Source organism: Oncorhynchus clarkii, chromosome 3 (genome assembly GCF_045791955.1).
Source record: "Oncorhynchus clarkii lewisi isolate Uvic-CL-2024 chromosome 3, UVic_Ocla_1.0, whole genome shotgun sequence".
Lineage (NCBI taxonomy): Eukaryota > Metazoa > Chordata > Actinopteri > Salmoniformes > Salmonidae > Oncorhynchus > Oncorhynchus clarkii.
Genome location: NC_092149.1, coordinates 19,951,964 through 19,973,285, shown reverse-complemented (window position 1 = coordinate 19,973,285; position 21,322 = coordinate 19,951,964). Strand labels below are relative to the sequence as shown.

General features: G+C 42.1%; 1 protein-coding gene across 4 annotated transcripts; it reads right to left on the bottom strand.

Annotated features, from left to right (window-relative positions):
- Nucleotides 1-612: 612 nt before the first annotated feature.
- LOC139390607 (neural cell adhesion molecule 3) lies at nt 613-20,280 on the bottom strand. 4 transcript variants are annotated; one of them, XM_071137843.1, is made up of 16 exons: nt 19,884-20,280; nt 17,939-18,010; nt 15,663-15,857; nt 14,949-15,086; nt 14,374-14,514; nt 14,115-14,232; nt 13,594-13,748; nt 10,913-11,055; nt 10,643-10,781; nt 8,446-8,613; nt 8,075-8,194; nt 6,273-6,400; nt 5,982-6,147; nt 2,316-2,520; nt 2,059-2,184; nt 613-1,637 (listed from the first exon to the last, which is right to left on the bottom strand). In XM_071137843.1, the coding sequence occupies exons 1-16, from the start codon at nt 19,942-19,944 to the stop codon at nt 1,598-1,600; spliced, it is 2,115 nt and encodes a 704-aa protein (XP_070993944.1). In that variant the 5' UTR covers nt 19,945-20,280; the 3' UTR covers nt 613-1,597. The 4 variants fall into 4 exon arrangements, with proteins under 4 accessions (XP_070993944.1, XP_070993954.1, XP_070993962.1 ...); XM_071137853.1 differs by having other exon boundaries at nt 14,374-14,511; nt 19,884-20,093; XM_071137861.1 differs by lacking the exon at nt 2,059-2,184 and having other exon boundaries at nt 19,884-20,225.
- Between the last annotated feature and the right edge of the window lie 1,042 nt (nt 20,281-21,322).

Below are 21,322 nucleotides of genomic sequence, written 5' to 3'. Positions count from 1 at the left end.
GACTCCCCTTTTTTCTACTGTGTTATTGACTTGTTAATTGTTTACTCCATGTGTAACTCTGTGTTGTCTGTTCACACTGCTATGCCTTATCTTGGCCAGGTCGCAGTTGCAAATGAGAACTTGTTCTCAACTAGCCTACCTGGTTAAATAAAGGTGAAAAAAAAAAAAATAAATAAATAAATAAATAAAACAAAAATGAAAACATGAGACGGTCAGCCAAGCCGATCACTGATCCTGATGAACTACTCAAGTACGCAACTACACAAGCTCCATGTCAGCCTTGCTCCTTCACCCAGGTAAATAACCACAGAGTGAGTGAGACACAAAGTAAATTTCACAAGGAAAATAATGTGTATCAAAACAATTGCATAATAACTTGCAAAAAATGTGTACGCAACAATTCAACAACAGGCTTACATTACGTAGTATCTGTAATATAGTAATAACTACTAGATAAATACAAATATAGCTCTGCACTTAAACTTGTTCCCCTTAAAAGGAGGCAGTGGATGACGATGCAGTTAACTACAACCAACTACAAACACACTGAGGTGGTCAGAGAACTTTGATTTCTAGACCACAAGTTCTACAGTATGGTAAACTCAAGAAAAGTGAATGAAAAACAGCATGTTTTTATTTCACATTTTTTAAATAGCAAAATGCATAGCTGTTATACTGTATGTGTATGTACAAACAATGTACAGTGTACAATGTACAAAAGAAACTGGAAAAAAGTGGATAATTAAACAAATACAAACATAAAATTATTATATGAGCAATTTGCAATTTAACAACAGATTAGGTTAAAAATAAGCACATCATATAGCTCTGTAATATATGAGCTCTGTATATTCCGCATGATTACAACACTTGAAGAGATGTCATTTTGACACGTTGTTATTTGTTAATGTGATTATGCTGTATACTGTATATCAGGGCTGCCCACCCTCTTCCTGGAGATCTACCGTCCTGTGGGTTTTCAGTCCAGCCCTGATTTAACACACCTGATTCTACTAATTAGCTGCTCAACAAGACCTTAACCAGCTGAATAAGATATGCTAAATTAGCGTTGGACTGAAAACCTACAGGACAGCAGATCTCCAGTAAGAGGGTTGGGCAGCCCTGCTGTATATTGTTAATATGTTAGGATAAAATGTCCTTATTAAATAATGATATGTCACTTACAGATTTTTTTGCAGATTAAAGTGAATATAGAATTCAATAAATAATGAGTTATGATTCAATTAATGAACTACGAAGGTCTCCCTGACAATTTACAGCCGCCTTAATGTACTGAAATATAACATGAATGCACTGAAATATAACATGAATGTACGGAAACATAAAAGCAAGGAAATGTAACACTTAACAGGAGATTACACAAGGCTGGATGAAATTACAACAATCTGTCAATGTTAGACATTACAGTTCACAGATAACTTTCCGAATCCTTATCCTTTCTCAACATGGACTGTCCTGGGAACTCTCCAAAAACATTTAACTAAGATCCCTCAACTCACAATACTTCCTCCTTTCTACTTTGACATTTACAGGTTCCATTCTTCAGATACTAGGATGTCACTTCCTGTTCAGTATCTCAGGCCTCAGTGACAGGATCTCCATTAGGGGACGCCTTCCTGAAAGAAAATAATAGGTCAGGTTAGAAATAAAATACAACTCAATACAACTAGCCATGCAAATATTTCATGAGTCATTAGCTCAGTAACTAAATATGCACATGCAAATACAGGAAAATGAGACTGTGTGCCTACTAATTCTGAAAGGGCATTCCCGTGTTCGTCAGCTCAAGTCATCAAAGACTCTAGCAGTGGCAAGTGGGTGGTGGCTACCTAACAATTAACATGGGTATCAAAAAATGATAAGGGTGTCACTTTTCACATGGGTATATTAGTTATAATTTAATTAGTCAGTGATCGAACACACTTGCTGACTTATAAGTGCAGAGGTGACTCTTTTTGCCATTTCTTATGGATCAGAACCCGTTTAGGGCGAGGGTGGGCTGTGTCCACCCCTCTGACATCATCATGGGCCACCTACTCGAATTTGGTGAGGGGCGCTTTGTCGCACGTGACCTCCGCCTGCAACCCATTCTTTTCCCCATTTTGTGTCTGCAGATTTGGGATGCTATCCCTCGGTAGTCCTAGCCCATTCAACTTCAAGTCTCTGCATTGAAGGACACACATAAACTGAGGCTCAGGAGGGTTCATATAGAGAAACACACATAACCACATTACAACCCTCTGAATATGTTACATTGAGGAACAGGCAGACAGTAGGCTAGAGAACAGCGTTACCCATTAGAGGTGCCGTCCCCCTCCTCCACAGTCTTCATCCCAGGGACCTTCTGCCCAAACAGCTTGACAGCCAGGAACATCAGCATGCCGCAGTGGTTGGTATAGCAACAGGTGGCGTCCACAGCGATCAATAGCGCCAAGAAGATGGCTATGACAATGCCTGCCACAGCCCCTTTCCCCATCCCACCCTTATTCATCTTGGCTACTGAAAGGGAAGAAGGGAGGGAAGGAGTGAGGGAGCGGATGAAAGGGATGGAGAGAAGGAGAAAGACACAGAGAGGGAGAGATAATCATATTTAAACTCAGTAAAACATTTTATCCTGACCTGGAATTCTGTTCTGTAACTGTTTTATTTCAGAGATATTTTCCTCTCTATTGGGCAATAGACCGTTTTCCAGTATGTGACTGTGGTAAAGCTGTGAAACAGCTTGTAAGGAATGACATCACCAAATAATGAACTAATTGCTGGCACCTGTGCCTGTTTTCCAGCTCTGCCCGGGACTCTGGAAAAACTATTATAAGGTGAGAGTGCAGAAAGGAGGAGCTGATCCATCGATGAACGCGAGGCTCCGTAGCCCTTGCAATTATATTGCACTCACCCTATAATGGTGGGAGGGTGTTATTCACTGCTGTGTAGGGCTGCCGACGACAACCAGAGAAGAAAGCTTTTTTGGGGAGTTGTTGCTTAAGGCTAAGGCTACTCAGTGCACCTTAGATATGTACCTACCGTTGGCCTGCAACTTGCCATGCCTGCCGGCTCAGCAAGGGTGCACACGCTCAGACCCCACGGGAGCGTCTCGTCAGCTAGACAAGCGAAATGTTTTTAAATGTTTTTAGTGTCATGTCCGTGTACTATTCTGTTGGCTGAGTCCTGTTAAATGTGTTTAATTTTTAGGAGTACCTTTTTAAATTACAGTGTGGGTTATGAAGGGAGGACAGAACAGTTATTGTAGGGCTGGGTCCTATATGTGCCTTCATCACTATCATGTTGGTCTTTTGACTGTTTGTATTGGTCCAAGCACCTGTCTGCAGTGAAGTCACATGCTTTAAGAGTATTTGATGTCCAGTTTGCTGTGTAACCACGTTCCCACCTTTGTGTGCAGTGTCACCTACTAGTGTGTAATTAAGCTCAAAGCATATGTTTTTATTTTAATTGTATTTAACCTTTATTTAACCAGGCAAGTTGAGAACAAGTTCTCATTTACTCATGGCCAAACATACAGTCAATAATACAGTACAAAAATAAGTCTATATACAATGTGAGCAAATGAGGTGAGATAAGGGAGGTAAAGGCAAAAAAAGGCCATGGTGGCGAAGTAAATACAATATAGCAAGTTAAACACTGGTATGGTAGATTTGCAGTGGAAGAATGTGCAAAGTAGAAATAGAAGGAGCTAAATAAATAAACACCGTAGGGGAAGAGGTAGTTGTTTGGGCTAAATTATGGATGGGCTATGTACAGGTGCAGTAATCTGTGAGCTGCTCTGACAGCTGGTGCTTAAAGCTAGTGAGGGAGATAATTGTTTCCAGTTTCAGAGATTTTTGTAGTTCGTTCCAGTCATTGGCAGCAGAGAACTGGAAGAAGAGGCGGCCAAATGAGGAATTGGCTTTGGGGGTGACCAGAGAGATATACCTGCTGGAGTGCGTGCTACAGGTGGGTGCTGCTATGGTGACCAGCAAGCTGAGATAAGGGGGGACCTTACCTAGCAGGGTCTTGTAGATGACCTTGAGCTAGTGGGTTTGGCGACGAGTATGAAGCGAGGGCCAGCCAACGAGAGCGTACAGGTCGCAGTGGTGGGTAGTATATGGGGCTTTGGTGACAAAACGGATGGCACTGTGATAGACTGCATCCAATTTATTAAGTAGGGTATTGGAGGCTTTTTTGTAAATTACATCGCAGAATTCGAGGATCGGTAGGATGGTCAGTTTTACGAGGGTATGTTTGGCAGCATGATTGAAGGATGCTTTGTTGCAAAATAGGAAGCCAATTCTAGATTTAACTTCGGATTGGAGATGTTTGATGTGAGTCTGGAAGGAGAGTTTACAACCTAACCAGACACCTAGGTATTGTAGTTGTCCACATATTCTAAGTCAGAACCGTCCAGAGTAGTGATGCTAGACGGGCGGGCAGGTGCGGGCAGCGATCGGTTGAAGAGCATGCATTTAGTTTTACTTGTATTTAAGAACAGTTGGAGGCCACGGAAGGAGAGTTGTATGGCAATGAAGCTCGTCTGGAGGGTTGTTAACAGTGTCCAAAGAAGGGCCAGAAGTATACAGAATGGTGTCATCTGCGTAGAGGGGGATCAGAGACTCACCAGCAGCAAGAGTGACATCATTGATGTGTACAGAGAAGAGAGTCGGACCAAGAATTGAACCTTATGGCACCCTCATAGAGACTGCCAGAGGCATGGACAACAGGCCCTCCGATTTGACACACTGAACTCTATCAGAGAAGTGGTTGGTGAACCAGGCGAGGCAATCATTTGAGAAACCAAGGCTATCGAGTCTGCCAATGAGGATGTGGTGATTGACAGAGTCGAAAGCCTTGGCCAGGTCAATGAATACGACTGCACAGTATTGTTTCTTATCGATGGCGGTTAAGATATCGTTTAGGACCTTGAGCGTGGCTGAGGTGCACCCATGACCAGCTCTGTAACCATATTGCATAGCGTAGAAGGTGCGGTGGGATTCGAAATGGTCAGTAATCTGTTTCTTGACTTGGCTTTCGAAGACCTTAGAAAGGCAGGGTAGGATAGATATAGGTCTGTAGCAGTTTGGGTCAAGAGTGTCCCCCCCTTTGAAGAGGGGGATGATCACAGCTGCTTTCCAATCTTTTGGGAATTTCAGACAACACGAAAGAGAGGTTGAACAGGCTAGAAATAGGGGTTGCAACAATTTTAGAAAGAAAGGGTCCAGATTGTCTAGCCCGGTTGATTTGTAGGGGTCCAGATTTTGCTGCTCTTTCAGAACATCAGCTGACTGGATTTGGGTGAAAGAGAAATGGGGAAGGATTGGGCGAGTCGCTGTGGGGGGTGCAGTGCTGTTGACCGGGATAGTGGTTGCCAGGTGGAAAGCATGGCCAGACATAGAAAAATGCTTGTTGAAATTCTCAATTATAGTGGATTTATCTGTGGTGACAGAGATTCCTATCCTTAGTGCAGTGGGCAGCTGGGAGGAGGTGTTCTTATTCACCATGTACTTTACAGTGTCCCAGAACTTTTTTGTGTTAGTGTTGCAGGAAGCAAATTTCCTTTTGAAAAAGCTAGCCTTGGCTTTTCTAACTGCCTGTGTATATTGGTTTCTAACTTCCCTGAAAAGTTGCATATAACGGGGGCTGTTCGATGCTAATGCAGAACGCCACAGTTTTGTGTGTGCCTTACACCACAGTTTTCTTTTTTCTACTCAGGCTCATTTGCATAGACAACATAAATATAGTAGGGCTCCTATGTGAGATACTCCACGTTGTCTTATGAAATGAAATGTTTAATAAAGTATGTAATTGTTTGTTATACTTTTGTTGAGTTCTGGTGTGTCCTTCACTCTGACATACCAGTTAATCGAAAGGTGGTGGTAGCAATTCATTACTCTGCTCAATCCAGTATTTGTCCCACCTTTCGGAAGGTCTCAAGCTTTATTTCAGTACTACAGTATGCCATAGCAGCTTACCAGGCTGTGGGACGTTGAAGTTCAGCTTGGCGGGGCTGGAGGAGCCGTAGGGGTTGACGGCGAGCACCTCCACGTGGTAGTCTGATTTATACTGCAGGTCATGGAGGTTGATCATTGTCGAGTTGGACGGCAGGTCCTTCTCCCTCCAGTCCTCGTCCACCTTATTCTAAGAAAGAGAGAGGAGAGGGGTGTGTGTGTGTGTGGGGGGGGGGGGGAGTATAAGGTCTTGCATACTCTGTAATGTCTTGATCTTTTCTCTTCACTGAAAAACAAAAACGCATGCATACTCACCACTCTGTAGCGGACGGTGTAGTGGGTAATGGGGGAGCCTCCGTTGTTCAACTGCGGTAAAGGGATTGAGAACATATTGCCCTCAACCTTCCCCTCGCTGGCCACCAGGACCGGTCTGTCTGGTTCCCCTGGGGAGGCAGGCAGGTAGAGGCAGTGTGTTTGTACAGTAGGTACAGAGGTCAGGGGTGTTCATGCATCAGCCAGCTTACACAGTGTGTGAAACTGTTGTAGTAAAATCTACTGTCATGTTAGGGAGGTTGGTTATCCATGAAAAACTGACTTTTCAGAGTTTCACAACACGTGTCAGTACTTTACCTCCTGCGGGCCCGAATGCCGATGGAATGGGAGGATGTCATCAGGAGCGGGGCAATAACGGAGCATGAATAGCCATCAGCGAGCAGGTGATGATGTCATGTGGATGATCATGTGATAGTGGAATGAGTGAATTATGGCAGATTAATTTTTCTTCCAGCCAATATACAGCTGAAGTCGGAGGTTTACATAGACCTTAGCCAAATACATTTAAACTCAGTTTTTCACAATTCCTGACATTTAATCGTAGTAAAAATTTGCTGTTTTAGTTCAGTTAGGATCACCACTTTATTTTAAGAATGTGAAATGTCAGAATAATAGTAGAGATAATGATTCATTTCAGCTTTTATTTCTGTCATCACATTCCCAGTGGGTCAGAAGTTTACATATACTCAATTAGTATTTGGTAGCATTGTCATTAAATTGTTAAACTTGGGTAAAACGTTTCGGGTAGCCTTCCACAAGCTTCTCACAATAAGTTGGGTGAATTTTGGCCCATTCCTCCTGACAGAGCTGTTGTAACTGAGTCCGGTTTTTAGGCCTCCATGCTCACACACAATTTTTCAGTTCTGCCCACAAATTTTCTATAGGATTGAGGTCAGGGCTTTGTGATGGCCACTCCAATACCTTGACTTTGTTGTCCTTAAGCCATTTTGCCACAACTTTGAAGGTATGCTTGGGGTCATTGTCCATTCGGAAGACCCATTTGCAACCAAGCTTTAACTTCCTAACCGATGTCTTGAGATGCTGCTTTATTATATCCACATAATTTTCCCACCTTATGATTCCATCTATTTTGTTAAGTGCACCAGTCCCTCCTGCAGCAAAGCACCCCCACAACATGATGCTGCCACCCCCGTGTTTCACGGTTGGGATGGTGTTCTTCGGCTTGCAAGCTTCCCCCTTTTTCCTCCAAACATAACGATGGTCATTATCACCAAACAGTTCTATTTTTGTTTCATCAGACCAGAGGACATTTCTCCGAAAAGTACTATCTTTGTCCCCATGTGCAGTTGCAAACCATGGTCTGGCTTTTTTATGGCGGTTTTGGAGCAGTGGTTTCTTCCTTGCTGAGCGGCCTTTCAGGTTATGTCGATATAGGACTTGTTTAATTGTGGATATAGATACTTTTGTGATACAGTGAATTATAAGTGAAATAATCTGTCTGTAAACAATTGTTGGAAAAATTACTTGTGTCATGCACAAAGTAGATGTCCTAACCGACTTGCCAAACTCTAGTTTGTTAACAAGAAATTTGTGGAGTGGTTGAAAAATGAGTTTTAATGACTCTAACCTAAGTGTATGTAAACTTCCGACTCCAACTGTAGATAGACACTCAAAACAGTAGGCAATATGGATATACTGTAGCTTGTTGACACAAGTAATGCAGTTTGAACAATGATAGTTGGTGACAATTAGTAATAATTATACTGCATTTGCCTAGATATGATGCGATTGAGAGAGAGGAAGAAGAGGAGGGTGACACTCACGTATGCCCTGTGTGCGGACGGTGAGCTCTTCGGAGAAGCCTCCCTGACCCAGGTGGTTCTGTGGGGCAAACCGGACAGAGTAGGTGGTGTAGGGATTCAGATCTTTGATAACCAGGGGGTCTGCACACAAACAACAGGGTACATGAACACACATATTACTTTTATATATGTGTACACTTAAACTAATCAAATTACTCATAACTAGTCATATCACTAAAATGGTCATCAGAGGCCTCCCCTGGTTTTAGGGAAATCAGTGTTCAGATACGACTTCTAGTCCTCAGCATATTCATTGGCTTCATCTTAACTGTCTCAAACATCATCTACAGTATTTCATTAAATAGATTGGGCGCTGAGAGTCAGGTTTTTACCTGTGGACTGGATGACTCTCTCCTGCCAATTGTTCTCACGTCCTGTCTTCCACTGGAGGGTGAAGTGGGTGATGGGAGAGCCCCCGTCCACCAGGGAAGCCCCCAGGGTGAAGTGGACCGATGTGGGCCCTGGGGTGCCAATTACCTGGGATGCTTTACCTGGCCAGGCTGGGGGAGGAGAGATGAGAGAAACATGGAGAACAAGAGGATTGAATGAGGGGGAAATAGGGAAAAAGGAGGGAGGTGCAGAGCAGGTCAAAGACAGAGAGGTGAAGAGGGAATGAGAATGTCAGAGATGAAAGAATAAGAACATTGTCATTAGAAATAAAAAACAGTGAACACTGCAAATGTAAATAAACTCACCAAAAAAAGAAACGTCCTCTCACTGTCAACTGCATTTATTTTCAGCAAACTTAACATGTGTAAATACTTGTATAAACAAAACAAGATTCAACAACTGAGACATAAACTGAACAAGTTCCACAGACATGTGACTAACAGAAATTGAATAATGTGTCCCTGAACAAAGAGGGGGTCAAAAGTAACAGTCAGTATCTGGTGTGGCCCCCAGCTGCATTAAGTACTGCCGTGCATCTCCTCCTAATGGACTGCACCAGATTTGCCAGTTCTTGCTGTGAGATGTTACCCCACTCTTCCACCAAGGCAAGTTCCCGGACATTTCTGGGGGGAATGGCCCTAGCCCTCACCCTCCGATCCAACAGGTCCCAGACGTGCTCAATGGGATTAAGATCCAGGCTCTTCGCTGGCCATGACAGAACACTGACATTCCTGTCTTGCAGGAAATCACGCACAGAACGAGCAGTATGACTGGTGGCATTGTCATGCTGGAGGGTCATGTCAGGATGAGCCTGCAGGAAGGGTACCACATGAGGGAGGGATTGGTCTTCCCTGTAACGTGCAGCGTTGATATTGCCTGCAATGACAACAAGCTCAGTCCGATGATGCCACACCGCCCCAGACCATGACGGACCCTCCACATCCAAATTGATCCCGCTCCAGAGTACAGGCCTCGGTGTAATGCTCGTTCCTTTGACGATAAACGCGAATCCGACCATCACCTCTGGTGAGACAAAACAGTGGCTCTTCAGTGAAGAGCACTTTTTTGCCCGTCCTGTCTGGTCCAGCGACTGTAGGTTTGTGCCCATAGGCGATGTTGTTGACGGTGATGTCTGGTGAGGACCTGCCTTACAACAGGCCTACAAGCCCTCAGTCCAGCCTCTCTCAGTCTATTGCGGACAGTCTGAGCACTGATGGAGGGATTGTGCGTTCCTGGTGTAACTCGGGCAGTTGTTGTTGCCATTCTGTACCTGTCCCGCAGGTGTGATGTTCGGATGTACCGATCCTGTGCAGGTGTTGTTACACGTGGTCTCCCACTGTGAGGACGATCAGCTGTCCGTCCTGTCTCCCTGTAGGGCTGTCTTAGGCATCTCACAGTACGGACATTGCAATTTATTGCCCTGCCCACATCTGCAGTCCTCATGCCTCCTTGCAGCATGCCTAAGGCACGTTCACACAGATGAGCAGGGTCTCTGGGCATCTTTCTTTTGGTGTTTTTCAGAGTCAGTAGATAGGCCTTTTTAGTGTCCTAAATGTTCATAACTGTGACCTTAATTGCCTACCATCTGTAAGCTGTTAGTGTCTTAACGACCATTCCACGGGTGCATGCGTATTAATTGTTTATGGTTCATTGAAAAACATGGGAAACAGTGTTAAAACCCTTTACAATGAAGATCTGTGAAGCTTTTGGGATTTTTTACGAATTACCTTTGAAAGACAGTTTAGAGTACCTACACTTTAGCTAAAATCACCCACTGTTTTCAGTTATTTTAGAATTTTATAGTGGTTTGTGGCTGCTTGTCCCTTTATAGAAAGGTAAAAACTGATTGAATCAATGTTGTTTCCATGTCATTTAAACCAAAAAATGGAATGCAATGACGTTGAATCAACGTGGAAAACTGATTGGATTTGCGAAAAGTCATCATTTTAGGGAATTTCATATTTCATATTCATATTTCATATTTTTTCATATTTTTTTCACCTAAAATCCAATGACTTGGTGACATTTTTTGTTGATTTCACGTTGAATTCACATTAAGCTGACGTCTCTGTCCAGTGGAATGTTGTGTTAGCGCTAAGTATTATCATAACAGAGTAGGAAGGTCAAGAGTGGCCTTACTCTGCAGGGTGAAGTCTGTGGAGGCGTTGCCAGCAGGACTGATAGCCATGCAGCTGTACAGCCCTCCATCTGAAGACGTCACATTGTCAACTACCAGGACATAGCCATCCTCCATTCTCACTCGACCTCCACCAGCGTCCTGTATCCACACAAACACAACCAGACAGGAACTCGGAGGAGATAAATATAACAAAAATGTATTCTCTGCCTGATTCTCCCCCAATATTTGTTGTAATTATTGCCACTGTGTGAATGCATCGTCTGTCTTACCACTGTTAGCAGGTGGTCATTGTTGGTCTTCCTGACCCACTGCAGCGCGGGCATAGGGTGTCCTGAGACGTTACATGACACTGAGAGAGTCTGGCCTGGCTCCAGCTCCATCTTCTTCTGGCTCAGCACTGCTACAGGATGCTCTGTAAACACGCACAGAACAAGAGACAGGATAAACTGAGTGCTTTGTGTGACAATAACAAACAAATTACAATAGATAAGAATATGTGTAAATGATTAACAATATATGTGCATCTTCTGTTAAATAGGAAAAATGATTTTGTTGTGTGTTCAGATGGCTTCGAAGACCAGCAAGGTATTGGTATGGTTAAGCCAGCAAGATATTGGCATTGTATCTGGTTAGGGAGTGAAAGTTATTTATAATAAGGGTTACATGGAGAAAAACGGACCTCTCTGAAATGAAAATGGATGGACCTCCCTTCAGCAAAATATATTTGACCTAAACCATCCCTGAACGCTTGAAAAATAAAACAAGTGACCCTCCCCTATACCCCAAACAATAATGAAAACATAAAGTGGATAGCAGGGAACATTGTCTACCATTTACACTTACTTCTTCGACAGACCAGAGCCTTAGATATGACGTTTTAGAAACTGTTCTATGTCCTGTAAGCATTACATGACAGCACAGGAATTTTTATTTCACACAGGGCTGCGGCCCGGGACCAGAAGGTTTTGGTTTCGCAGACCACCGTGAAGAGTATGGGTGGAAAGATTTCCTTTATAGTAAAAGCATTGCATAAATCTATAATCGTATTTGCAGGTCCGAGAAAAAAATTGCCTTTTATAAACCTTTCATGCAATTCTACGTAATTTTACATATTAGCAGAATATTTTTTAATAACACACAAACTACTGAAATTACAGGGTAAGAATGGACAGAGAGTTGTCCCTATATGTTCATCTTATCATATTTCTTTAATGCTAAATGTCTTGTTTTAAATGAAACTGTCCTTGTTTGCAAATTATTAAATCTCTGACATCATGAGGAATCTTGAAGTTAGGCCTACCTTTTCATCCCAGACAGATTAGGACTACCTTTCCCCCCTAGATAGAGTAGGACTACCTTTCCACCCCAGACAGAGTAGGACTACCTTTCCACCCCAGACAGAGTAGGACTACCTTTCCCCCCTAGACAGAGTAGGACTACCTTTCCACCCCAGACAGAGTAGGACTACCGACACAGAAAAAAAATGTACGTTTTAACTGCTGGCTACTCTTCTTCAATGGCTTAACCCAGCGAGAGAAGGTCACAAGTGTTTCCCTAAAGGCTGTCTGGGTTTAAACATCTTCTGTTGCACAGAACGTGAATAGATTAATCAATCGATAGTGATAGAATTATACAAACAAAAATATAAACACAACATGCAACAATTTCAAAGATGTTAGTAAATTACAGTTCATAGAAGGAAATCAGTTATTTGAAATAAATAAATTAGGCCCTAATCTATGGATTTCACATGACTGGGCAGGGGAGCAGCCATGGGTGGGCCTGGGAAGGCATAGGCACACACACTTGGGAGCCAGGTCCACCCACTGGGGAGCTAGACCCAGCAAATCAGAATGAATTTTTCCCCACAAAATGGCTTTAATAAAGACAGAAATACTCCTCAGCACCAACCCTTCCCCTCATCAGACTATCTCGCAGGTGAAGAATCCAGATGTGGATGTCCTGGTCTAGCGTGGTTACTTAGACATGGTGTGCGGTTGTGAGGCCGGTTGGATGTACTGCCAAATTCTCTAAAACAACGGCTTATGGTAGAGAAATTAACATTAAATTCTCTAGCAAAAGCTCTGTTGGACATTCCTGCAGTCAGCATGCCAATTGTACACTCCCTCAAAACTTGAGACATCTGTGGCATTGTGTTGTGTGACAAAACTGCATATTTTAGAGTGTTTTTTTTATGGTCCCAGCACAAGGTGCACCTGTTTAATGATCATGCTGTTTAATCAGTTTCTATCGTAGAAATATAACTTTGCTCTGTGCTTCTGCAAGCATGCATTTCATAGCCTTTATCCTATAGGCTATGGATCATTTGATTGAGACCACACAAAATACCTGATATTGTGTGACCAGTGGAGAATCAGAGATGAGGGGCGGCATCGGGCACACATCGATATATAGCCTTATAATCAACTAATTTTAAAACACTAAGAAATATTGGAATTTCATCAATTACAAATTACATGACCCTCCCCAGAACTAGATTTTTTTTTAAAATACTAAACCTAGAACTTGACTGAAATTGAAAAAGCATGAACCTTCCCCATTTTCCTCAAAGGTGCCCATTCTTTCCATCAATCTTTCTGAAAACACCTGAAGATTAAAAATAAATTATCTGATGAGAGACACAATGCTGCTTTTCCCTGGTTGAAAATGTTACACGGGTAATGGGTTTGAATGGGATCAAATGGTTTGTTTTCTGAAACAGCTTCTAGTGGCTCAGGCTCACTAGACTGTCTGACAGAAAATGGTTGCTTACACAGAATCAAATTCTCCATGATATCTCTGTATATCAGGAACGTAAACATCTGGAAGGAAGTATTCAAATAACAAGCCATTTTTTATCTGTTATTTTGGAGAAAGCTTGGTCTTATGAAGCTAAAGCTGTTTGTTTCTAGGAGGAGTGTGTTTCCTGATGTTCTCTAACAAACCACACCTGAGACATCCAGCATGATCATGGCACTGCTCTCTGAGATTTTATTCTTGGCCGTGCAGATGTACTCTCCGTAGTCGCTCCTGACAACGGACAAGATAATGAGCTCGCTCTTGTCTGAGTTGTACTTGTAGCGGGACTCATCTGAAGAGTCTGGGCTGAGGAGGGAAGCGCCAACAGACAGACAGACAGAAGTGAGGCCTGGTGCTACAGAACATTAGCACGCTGCTGATAAGGAAGTTGACAGGAAGTGAGACACACAGTCAACCACACAGACAGGATGGCACGCCACATTAGTGGTGTACTGAGACATAAATGACCACGTAAATATAGACACACTGGAGGTCTTCACCCAAACATACACTTTCCAATACACACTAGTTTTTCTCTCTCTCTCTCTCTCTCTCTCTCTCTCTCTCTCTCTCTTTCGCTCGCTCTCTCTGTGTTATTGCAAACTGTTTTGAGCAGGATACTCTGTCTTTACACACATGCAAATCAGTGTGAACAAACACACACACACTCACACTGTCCAGATGATGTTCGGTTGGGGGACTCCCTCGACCAGGCAGCTGAGGGAGACATTGGTCTCTGGTCCGGCCGTGACTTTCTTCACCTCCTCATGGATCTTCGCTGTGGGAGGAACTACAGCAGGAGGGTCAGAGGAGACATTATTTATTATAGTCAACAACAACACACATCTAATCCTCTGGTCTATACAGAGTTTGTACGAAATAAAGATCCTAAAACATCCCTTATTCCCTACTGCACTTTGAGTAACCCCACCATTGACAGAGATGGAGATGTCGAGCTTTTCGAAAATGGGCCGGTCCTTGATTTTAGCCTCACAGGTATATGTTCCTCGATCCTTCCTGTTGATGCTGTTGATCTGTAGAGAGTTGTCTTTTAGTTTTGTGATCCGACCTGCTGGGAGCAAAAGACGGCAACAGGAAAAAGAAAGATCAGCCCCATCTCAGCATCAGGAACACGTTCTGTCTGCTTAATCATCAATATAACCATGCTTCAAAAAGCAATCAAGCTCTCTATTTAAGGTTGTCTATGGTGGTGTTCAAATGAAACAAGGTCAGGGCTTGTCTGATGGTTATTTTTAGTGTGTTTTGTCCCTCTGGAAAAAGACAGATTGAATCAGATGTTTCCCAGGGAAGAGTCCGGGAAACATCCCTCGATTTGACAGCAAAATCGGATTAGCCTATGAGCTACGTGACCCCTTCTGCCCCTCAACAGCCTGTCCACCATCGCCACCTCTCCATCGGTCACATGCAGGCAGGCAGCAGCTAGTGTGAGGAGCTAGGAAGCTAAGAGACTCCCATACCACATGAACAATCATGAACCCCTCCTACCTTCAGAGTGCAGTTTCTCATGGTCCCTCTCCCAGTTGACTTCCACCACCGGTTTGCCAGTGACCATGCAGGTGATGACCACATCTTGACCCTCCAGGAACTCATGGTAGGCCAGTGTTTCCCCGAAGGATGGCCGCTCTGGGTGAGTTGAGAAAGGGATGAGAGAGCGAAAGGGTCATTGTGTGTGTGTGTTTTTGGTCTTACTATCCTCAAGGAAAATTTCACCGGTCACAATGAGGAAAAAGGATATCTCAGGCTTAGGGTTTAGGGTTATAATTAGGGTTAGGGGTTAGGGTTAGGAGTTGGGTTGGGGATTTGAGAATTGGGGCTAAGGTTAGGATTAAGGAAAATGTCACTCTTCCCCACAAGGAAAAAGGCTATTTTAGGTTTAGGGGTTAGGTTTAGGGTTAGGGTTAGAAATAGGGTTAGGGTTTAGGGTTAGGAATTGAGTTGGGGGTTTGGGGTTAAGGTTAGGGTTAAGGGTCAGGGTTAGGGGTGAGGGAAAATAGGATTTTGAATGGGAATACATGTTTTGGTCCCCACAAGGATACTAAAACAAACGTGTGTGTGTGACAGAGATATGAGCTATGTGGCGTCTTTGATCTTGCAAGACAACACTAATTAGCTCAATACTCAAATAATACGAGAAAAACCCTTCAACACTAACTCTTGGTCATATTAGCCAGGTGAAAAGTTTTACTTTAAATATCTTACCATAGACAAAGATGGTATAAGATGTATGATCTCTGTGACCGGTGTCAAAATCACATAAGCATGTGTACCGTCCTGCATCCTCCATCTTGGCATTCCTGATTAACAGTTTTGACGATGTCTCATCCACTTTCTCAATCTGGTCTTCTTCAGCATCCTCTCCATCTTTCTGCCAGGTGATGTCTCCTTCCCCACCAGCTAAGAGGAGTTATGTGTGATTATATGTATCATATTTAAAACATTTGTTAAGGATATATATATATATCCTTAAATACTGTTGAAGTCGGACGTTTACATACACCTTAGCCAAATACCTTTAAACTCAGTATTTCACAATTCCTGACATTCAATCCTAGTAAGAATTGCCTGTCTTAGGTCAGTTAGGATCACCATTTATTTTAAGAATGTGAAACGTCAGAATAATAGTAGAGAGAATGATTTATTTCAGCTTTTTATTTCTTTCATCACATTCCCAGTCGGTCAGAAGTTTACATTCACTCAATTAGTATTTGGTAGCATTGCCTTTAAATTGTTTAACTTGGGTCAAACGTTTTGGGTAGCCTTCCACAAGCTCCCCAAAAGTTATGGGAACCACAATAAGTTGGGTGAATTTTGGCCCATTCCTCCTGACAGAGCTGGTGTAACTAAGTCAGGTATGTAGGCCTCCTTGCTCGCACACACTTTTTCAGTTCTGCCCACAAATTTTCTATGGGATTTGTGATGGCCACTCCAATACCTTGACTTTGTTGTCCTTAAGCAATTTTGCCACAACTTTGGAAGTATGCTTGGGGTCATTGTCCATTTGGAAGACCCATTTGTGACCAAGCTTTAACTTGTTGTAACGAACTTCTTTTCCGTCTGATGATGAGTAGGACCAAAGCGCAGCGTGGTAAGTGTTTATGTTATTTTTATTTAAACTGAACACAAAACAAAATAACAAAGAGAATAAATGAGGTGTCAGGTGCAGAAACACAAAACAGAAACACAAAACAGAAAAAAACTACCCACAACCCATAGTGGGAAAACAGGCTGCCTAAGTATGGGTCTCAATCAGAGACAACGATTGACAGCTGCCTCTGATTGGGAACCATACCAGGCCAAACACCTAGAAATATAATACACAGAACAAAACATAGAATGCCCACCCCAACTCACGACCTGACGAATCTAAAATAGAGACATAAAAAAGGAACTAAGGTCAGGATGTGACACTTCTTGACTGATGTCTTGAGATGTTGCTTCAATATATCCACATAATTTTTCTCCCTCATGATGCCATCTATTTTGTGAAGTGCACCAGTCCTGCAGCAAAGCACCCCCACAACATGATGCTGCCACCCCTGTGCTTCACGTTTGGGATGGTGTTCTTCGGCTTGCAAGCCTCCCCCTTTTTCCTCCTAACATAATGATGGTCATTATGGCCAAACAGTTCTATATTTGTTTCATCAGACTAGAGGACATTTCTCCAAAAAGTACAATCTTTGTCCCCATGTGCAGTTCCAAACCGTGGTCTGGCTTTTTTATGGCGGTTTTGGAGCAGTGGCTTTTTCCTTGCTGAGCGGCCTTTCAGGTTATGTCGATATAGGACTCGTTTTACCTGTTTCCTCCAGCATCTTCACAAGGTCCTTTGCTGTTGTTCTGGGATTGATTTGCACTTTTCACACCAATGTCCGTTCATTTTTAGGATACAGAACGCGTCTCCTTCCTGAGCGGTATGACGGCTGAATGGTCCCATGGTGTTTATACTTGCGTACTATTGTTTGTACAGATGGACGTGGTACCTTCAGGCATTTGGAAATTGCTCCCAAGGATGAATCAGACTTGTAGAGGTCTACAATGTTTTTGTGAGGTCTTGGCTAATTTCTTTTGCTTTTCCCATCTTTTGCTTTTCCCATACCGTCTTTGAAATACATCCACAGGTACACCTCCAATCGACTCAAATGATGTCAATTAGCCTATCAGAAGCTTCTAAAGCCATGACATCATTTTCTGGAATTTTCCCAGCTGTTTAAAGGCACTTTAACTTCTGACCCACTGGAATTGTGATACAGTGAATTAGAAGTGAAATAATCTCTGTAAACAATTGTTGGAAAAATTACTTGTGTCATGTACAAAGTAGATGTCCTAACTGACTTGCCAAAACTATAGTTTGTTGACAAGACATTTGTGGAATGGTTGAAAAACAAGTTTTAATGACTCCAACCTAAGTGTATGTGAACTTCCGACTTCAACTGTATATATATATATATATATATATATTGCCAGAACATTGTACCAACCTTTGCAGAGGAGTATGGCATTCTCACCCAGCAACAAATCTGCTTTGCTGGTGATGATTTCCATTTTGGCCTCTGACACAGTGAGGAAGAAGAGCAATATTAGAACAACCTTTTAGACACCTAACAGTAACACCACTTGAAACTTCTATATTCTGGAATAACTATTGAAATGGAGAACCTAGAGCCCAAAATTTGGGCATGCCTATCGACTTGACTAAGAATATATTAGTGTGATTAATCAAATACCACCAAACCACAACTGTCATGTATTTTCTACACTGTATCTCTAGAACAGACTGTAACGATGCACTCATCAACACTATACATTTATAAGAGAGATCAGTTGATTGATTTGACCTGGGACACCTGCAGAAGGAGAGAGGTCTCAATTGCACCTGTCAACGCTGAAGCCCTGCAGATAGACATCAATCTGGAGATAGTAAGTTAGGCCTACAAATAGGCTCCTGGGGACTAATTGCAGCATGCCGACAGGCGGCCAGGAAAAAACAAGCAGGGACCTTGGCAGTGATGGACTTCCTGAGCAGCACACTATTCCTTCCTGTACTGAGGCTGAGAATGGCTCTATGGCTGTGGATGAGACAGGCTCTATGTCTGCGTCCCAATTCACATCTCCTTCCCCTCATAACTTACTTTCTTTCTGTCTTTTGTCTTTGTTGGCCACTGAAAGTTGAAATGGTTGGATAGACTTCCAACCTTTTGCTTTCCTTTCCCCTATCATCAATTTGGTTGTAAAACAAGGTCAGGGGGCTCTTGGAGCCTAAACCGAATTACAGCAGAGGGATGATGTAGCCTTAACAATCCCGGCTGGGTTAATTAGGATGAGTTTAGATGTGGTGGAATTAGAATAAGAGTAGTTAGTTGGCATCTCTTTTTTGGCATTTTAAAGATCACTGCCAAATTATGGGCTGGGGTGGATTCAAAAAGCATTTATCTCCTATTACAGTTCAGTCTCAGGAACAGATGAGCTTGGACATTGCTCTGGGTACACCTCACACTGAGAGATAGAAATAAATAATAAATAAAGACAGAAAATCTATTTTTTAACATAAGAGATAAACAAACTCAGTATTCTCTCCTATGTCCTAGCATTCGGGATGCTGTATAGCTGTAGCACCACATTCATGTACTTGAGGAATGTGTTGAAAGTGCTATATATTGTACATGTAGGGAAAATTGGCAAGGAAAATGTTCACTTTAGTTAGCTCTGTAAAGTTGGATTGAATCCCTTAGGTAAGATTAAATACATGTTAATGAAAAGTAAGACAAACAAGCACAGTGCATTTCATGACAGAACACAAACTGTGAACCATGTTCCCTGTGAGGAGAACCCTACAGATGCAGGATCATAATTTGAGCCAGTTTGCTACAGCATGAAAATAATCCTGCAGCAATAGGAAATGTGCATTATTATGTGGATTATAATGAATTTACATTTTTGTACGGGTTGATAAATGTGTTTTAAGGGAAAATCAAGTCTGAAATGTCAAAGTCGAAATTACAAACTTCGGAAGGAAGTTTTAAATGTCCTACATCACAGGAAAGTTCTCCTGCAACAGGTTGATCAAATTAAGATCCTACATCTGTAGCAGTGATATGATCATCAGATATAGGCTATACCAGCTCTGATATACTGATTTCAAGAGTTTTAATGAAGAAAGTCATTACACTGATGCATAAATACCACATATTCAAAGAAATGAACTCCATCAGTGACATTTTTTGTCTATATGTGTCTATATTATTTAAACTGTAGGCAAATGCATATGGGCAAATAATGAATAAATAAACAAATAAATAATCGAATAAATACAATTAAAAACAAAAAATAGTCCCACTCTGAAACAAATATAAAAGTAGGCCTAATTAATATGATTATTTACAGAAATATTCAAACCTTGAAGTGTTTAGGATTTTGTATTCTCACCTGAAAAACCAAGGACCAGCATTATGGAACACATTCTCAAGATGAGCATCGATTCAGCCATTTCTACTTCAACGTTGTCACTATCCTCAATGAATGGATCGATGTAGTCCTTGACACCTGCTGCATGCAATTGCGCGCGAAAACAACAGTGGTGGAAACATATATTTCATGCTTTTATAGGCAAGAGGAGAGAACCGGGGAGGCAGACAGGGACCCCACAATCTCTAAAATCTCTGCATGCTGCCCTCCCCTGCTCAAATCCACACCCCTTAACATTTTCGGTTCAGATCATGCACCGGGGAAAAATAATGCTGGAAAGTAGCCTTCCCTACCCTATCAGGCGCCACCGCAGGCCCCTGCCTCCGCTCCAAAACACCGGATAAAAGGAACTCTGCACTCCGCACTCCCCCAGGGACGAGATGGAAGAAGATATTTTTATCACTCGACTCCATCAGTTTTAGTTAAAGAGCAAGTTCATCTGAATTCATAATGTGATGAAATTAAGCTATGCAAATAAAACCTGTATTCTTGATTTAATAAAGCTTTTTCATTTCTTGACCTCATTTTTCTGTTCCCATCATTTCTGTTTGCAGAAAATGTCACACTTTGTGTCCGATTTCTCTGGAAAGCTCATGTAAAATGTTGATCATTTATGTTTTCAGCATAAAAAACACTAGGTAAAAAAGAGAAAACAATACAATCAAAGTAGCCGAAATTACAGTGTGCCATAAATGGAAAAATAATGTCTCAGAATAAAAATATTCAAGATGCAGGGATTGTACATAGTTGCACTTATTTTATGGAGAGCACTTATTTTATGGAGAGCACTTATTTAATTATCCAACTCTAAAATAAACTGTTACTTGTGCGCTGCACAAGGTATATATTCGTTTCACATTACAGTAATTCTGACATAGCTGAGAGATGCGTATGAGACGTGATAAATCGACCATAGGTCGTATTTTATACTTTTTTAGGGAGAGCAACAATAAGGTTTCTCCGGGGACGTAAAAAAAGTAAAATATGTTTTTAATTGGTTAACAAACAACTACATTTCCAAATGAAAAGTCATCAACGTGAGGGCATTTCATCTTCTTTTCACCAAACTTTTAACCTAAATCCAATGACATGGTGAAAATGTTGTGTTGATTTCACGTTGAATTCACGTTAGTTGACATCTCGACCAAATGTAAATCAGAACTAGACTTTGATCTGACGTCTGTGGCCAGTGGGATCCCTCACTTCAAATGTAGAGTTAAGAGGAGATTATGTACACACATTTCAGTATAAATCTTGCAATCAAATTAACAATCTGCGAACTCCGGCACCGCATCTGCCCCTTTGATTGTGAACATCCTGGAAACTAGGGCATGGTGTTTATCGTAAAATGAGCATGAAGGTCATTTGGGACGCAAATTAAGTATTTATCCACAGAATCC

Excerpts from the sequence above, each read along its gene's own strand:
- LOC139390607 (XM_071137843.1), bottom strand. The coding sequence starts at position 19,944 with ATGGCTGAATCGATGCTCATCTTGAGAATGTGTTCCATAATGCTGGTC. Across the intron at positions 15,858-17,938 it reads TGCCATACTCCTCTGCAAAG|CTGGTGGGGAAGGAGACATC; the intron begins GTTGGTACAATG and ends AACTCCTCTTAG. Across the intron at positions 14,515-14,948 it reads TGAGAAACTGCACTCTGAAG|CAGGTCGGATCACAAAACTA; the intron begins GTAGGAGGGGTT and ends TTTTGCTCCCAG.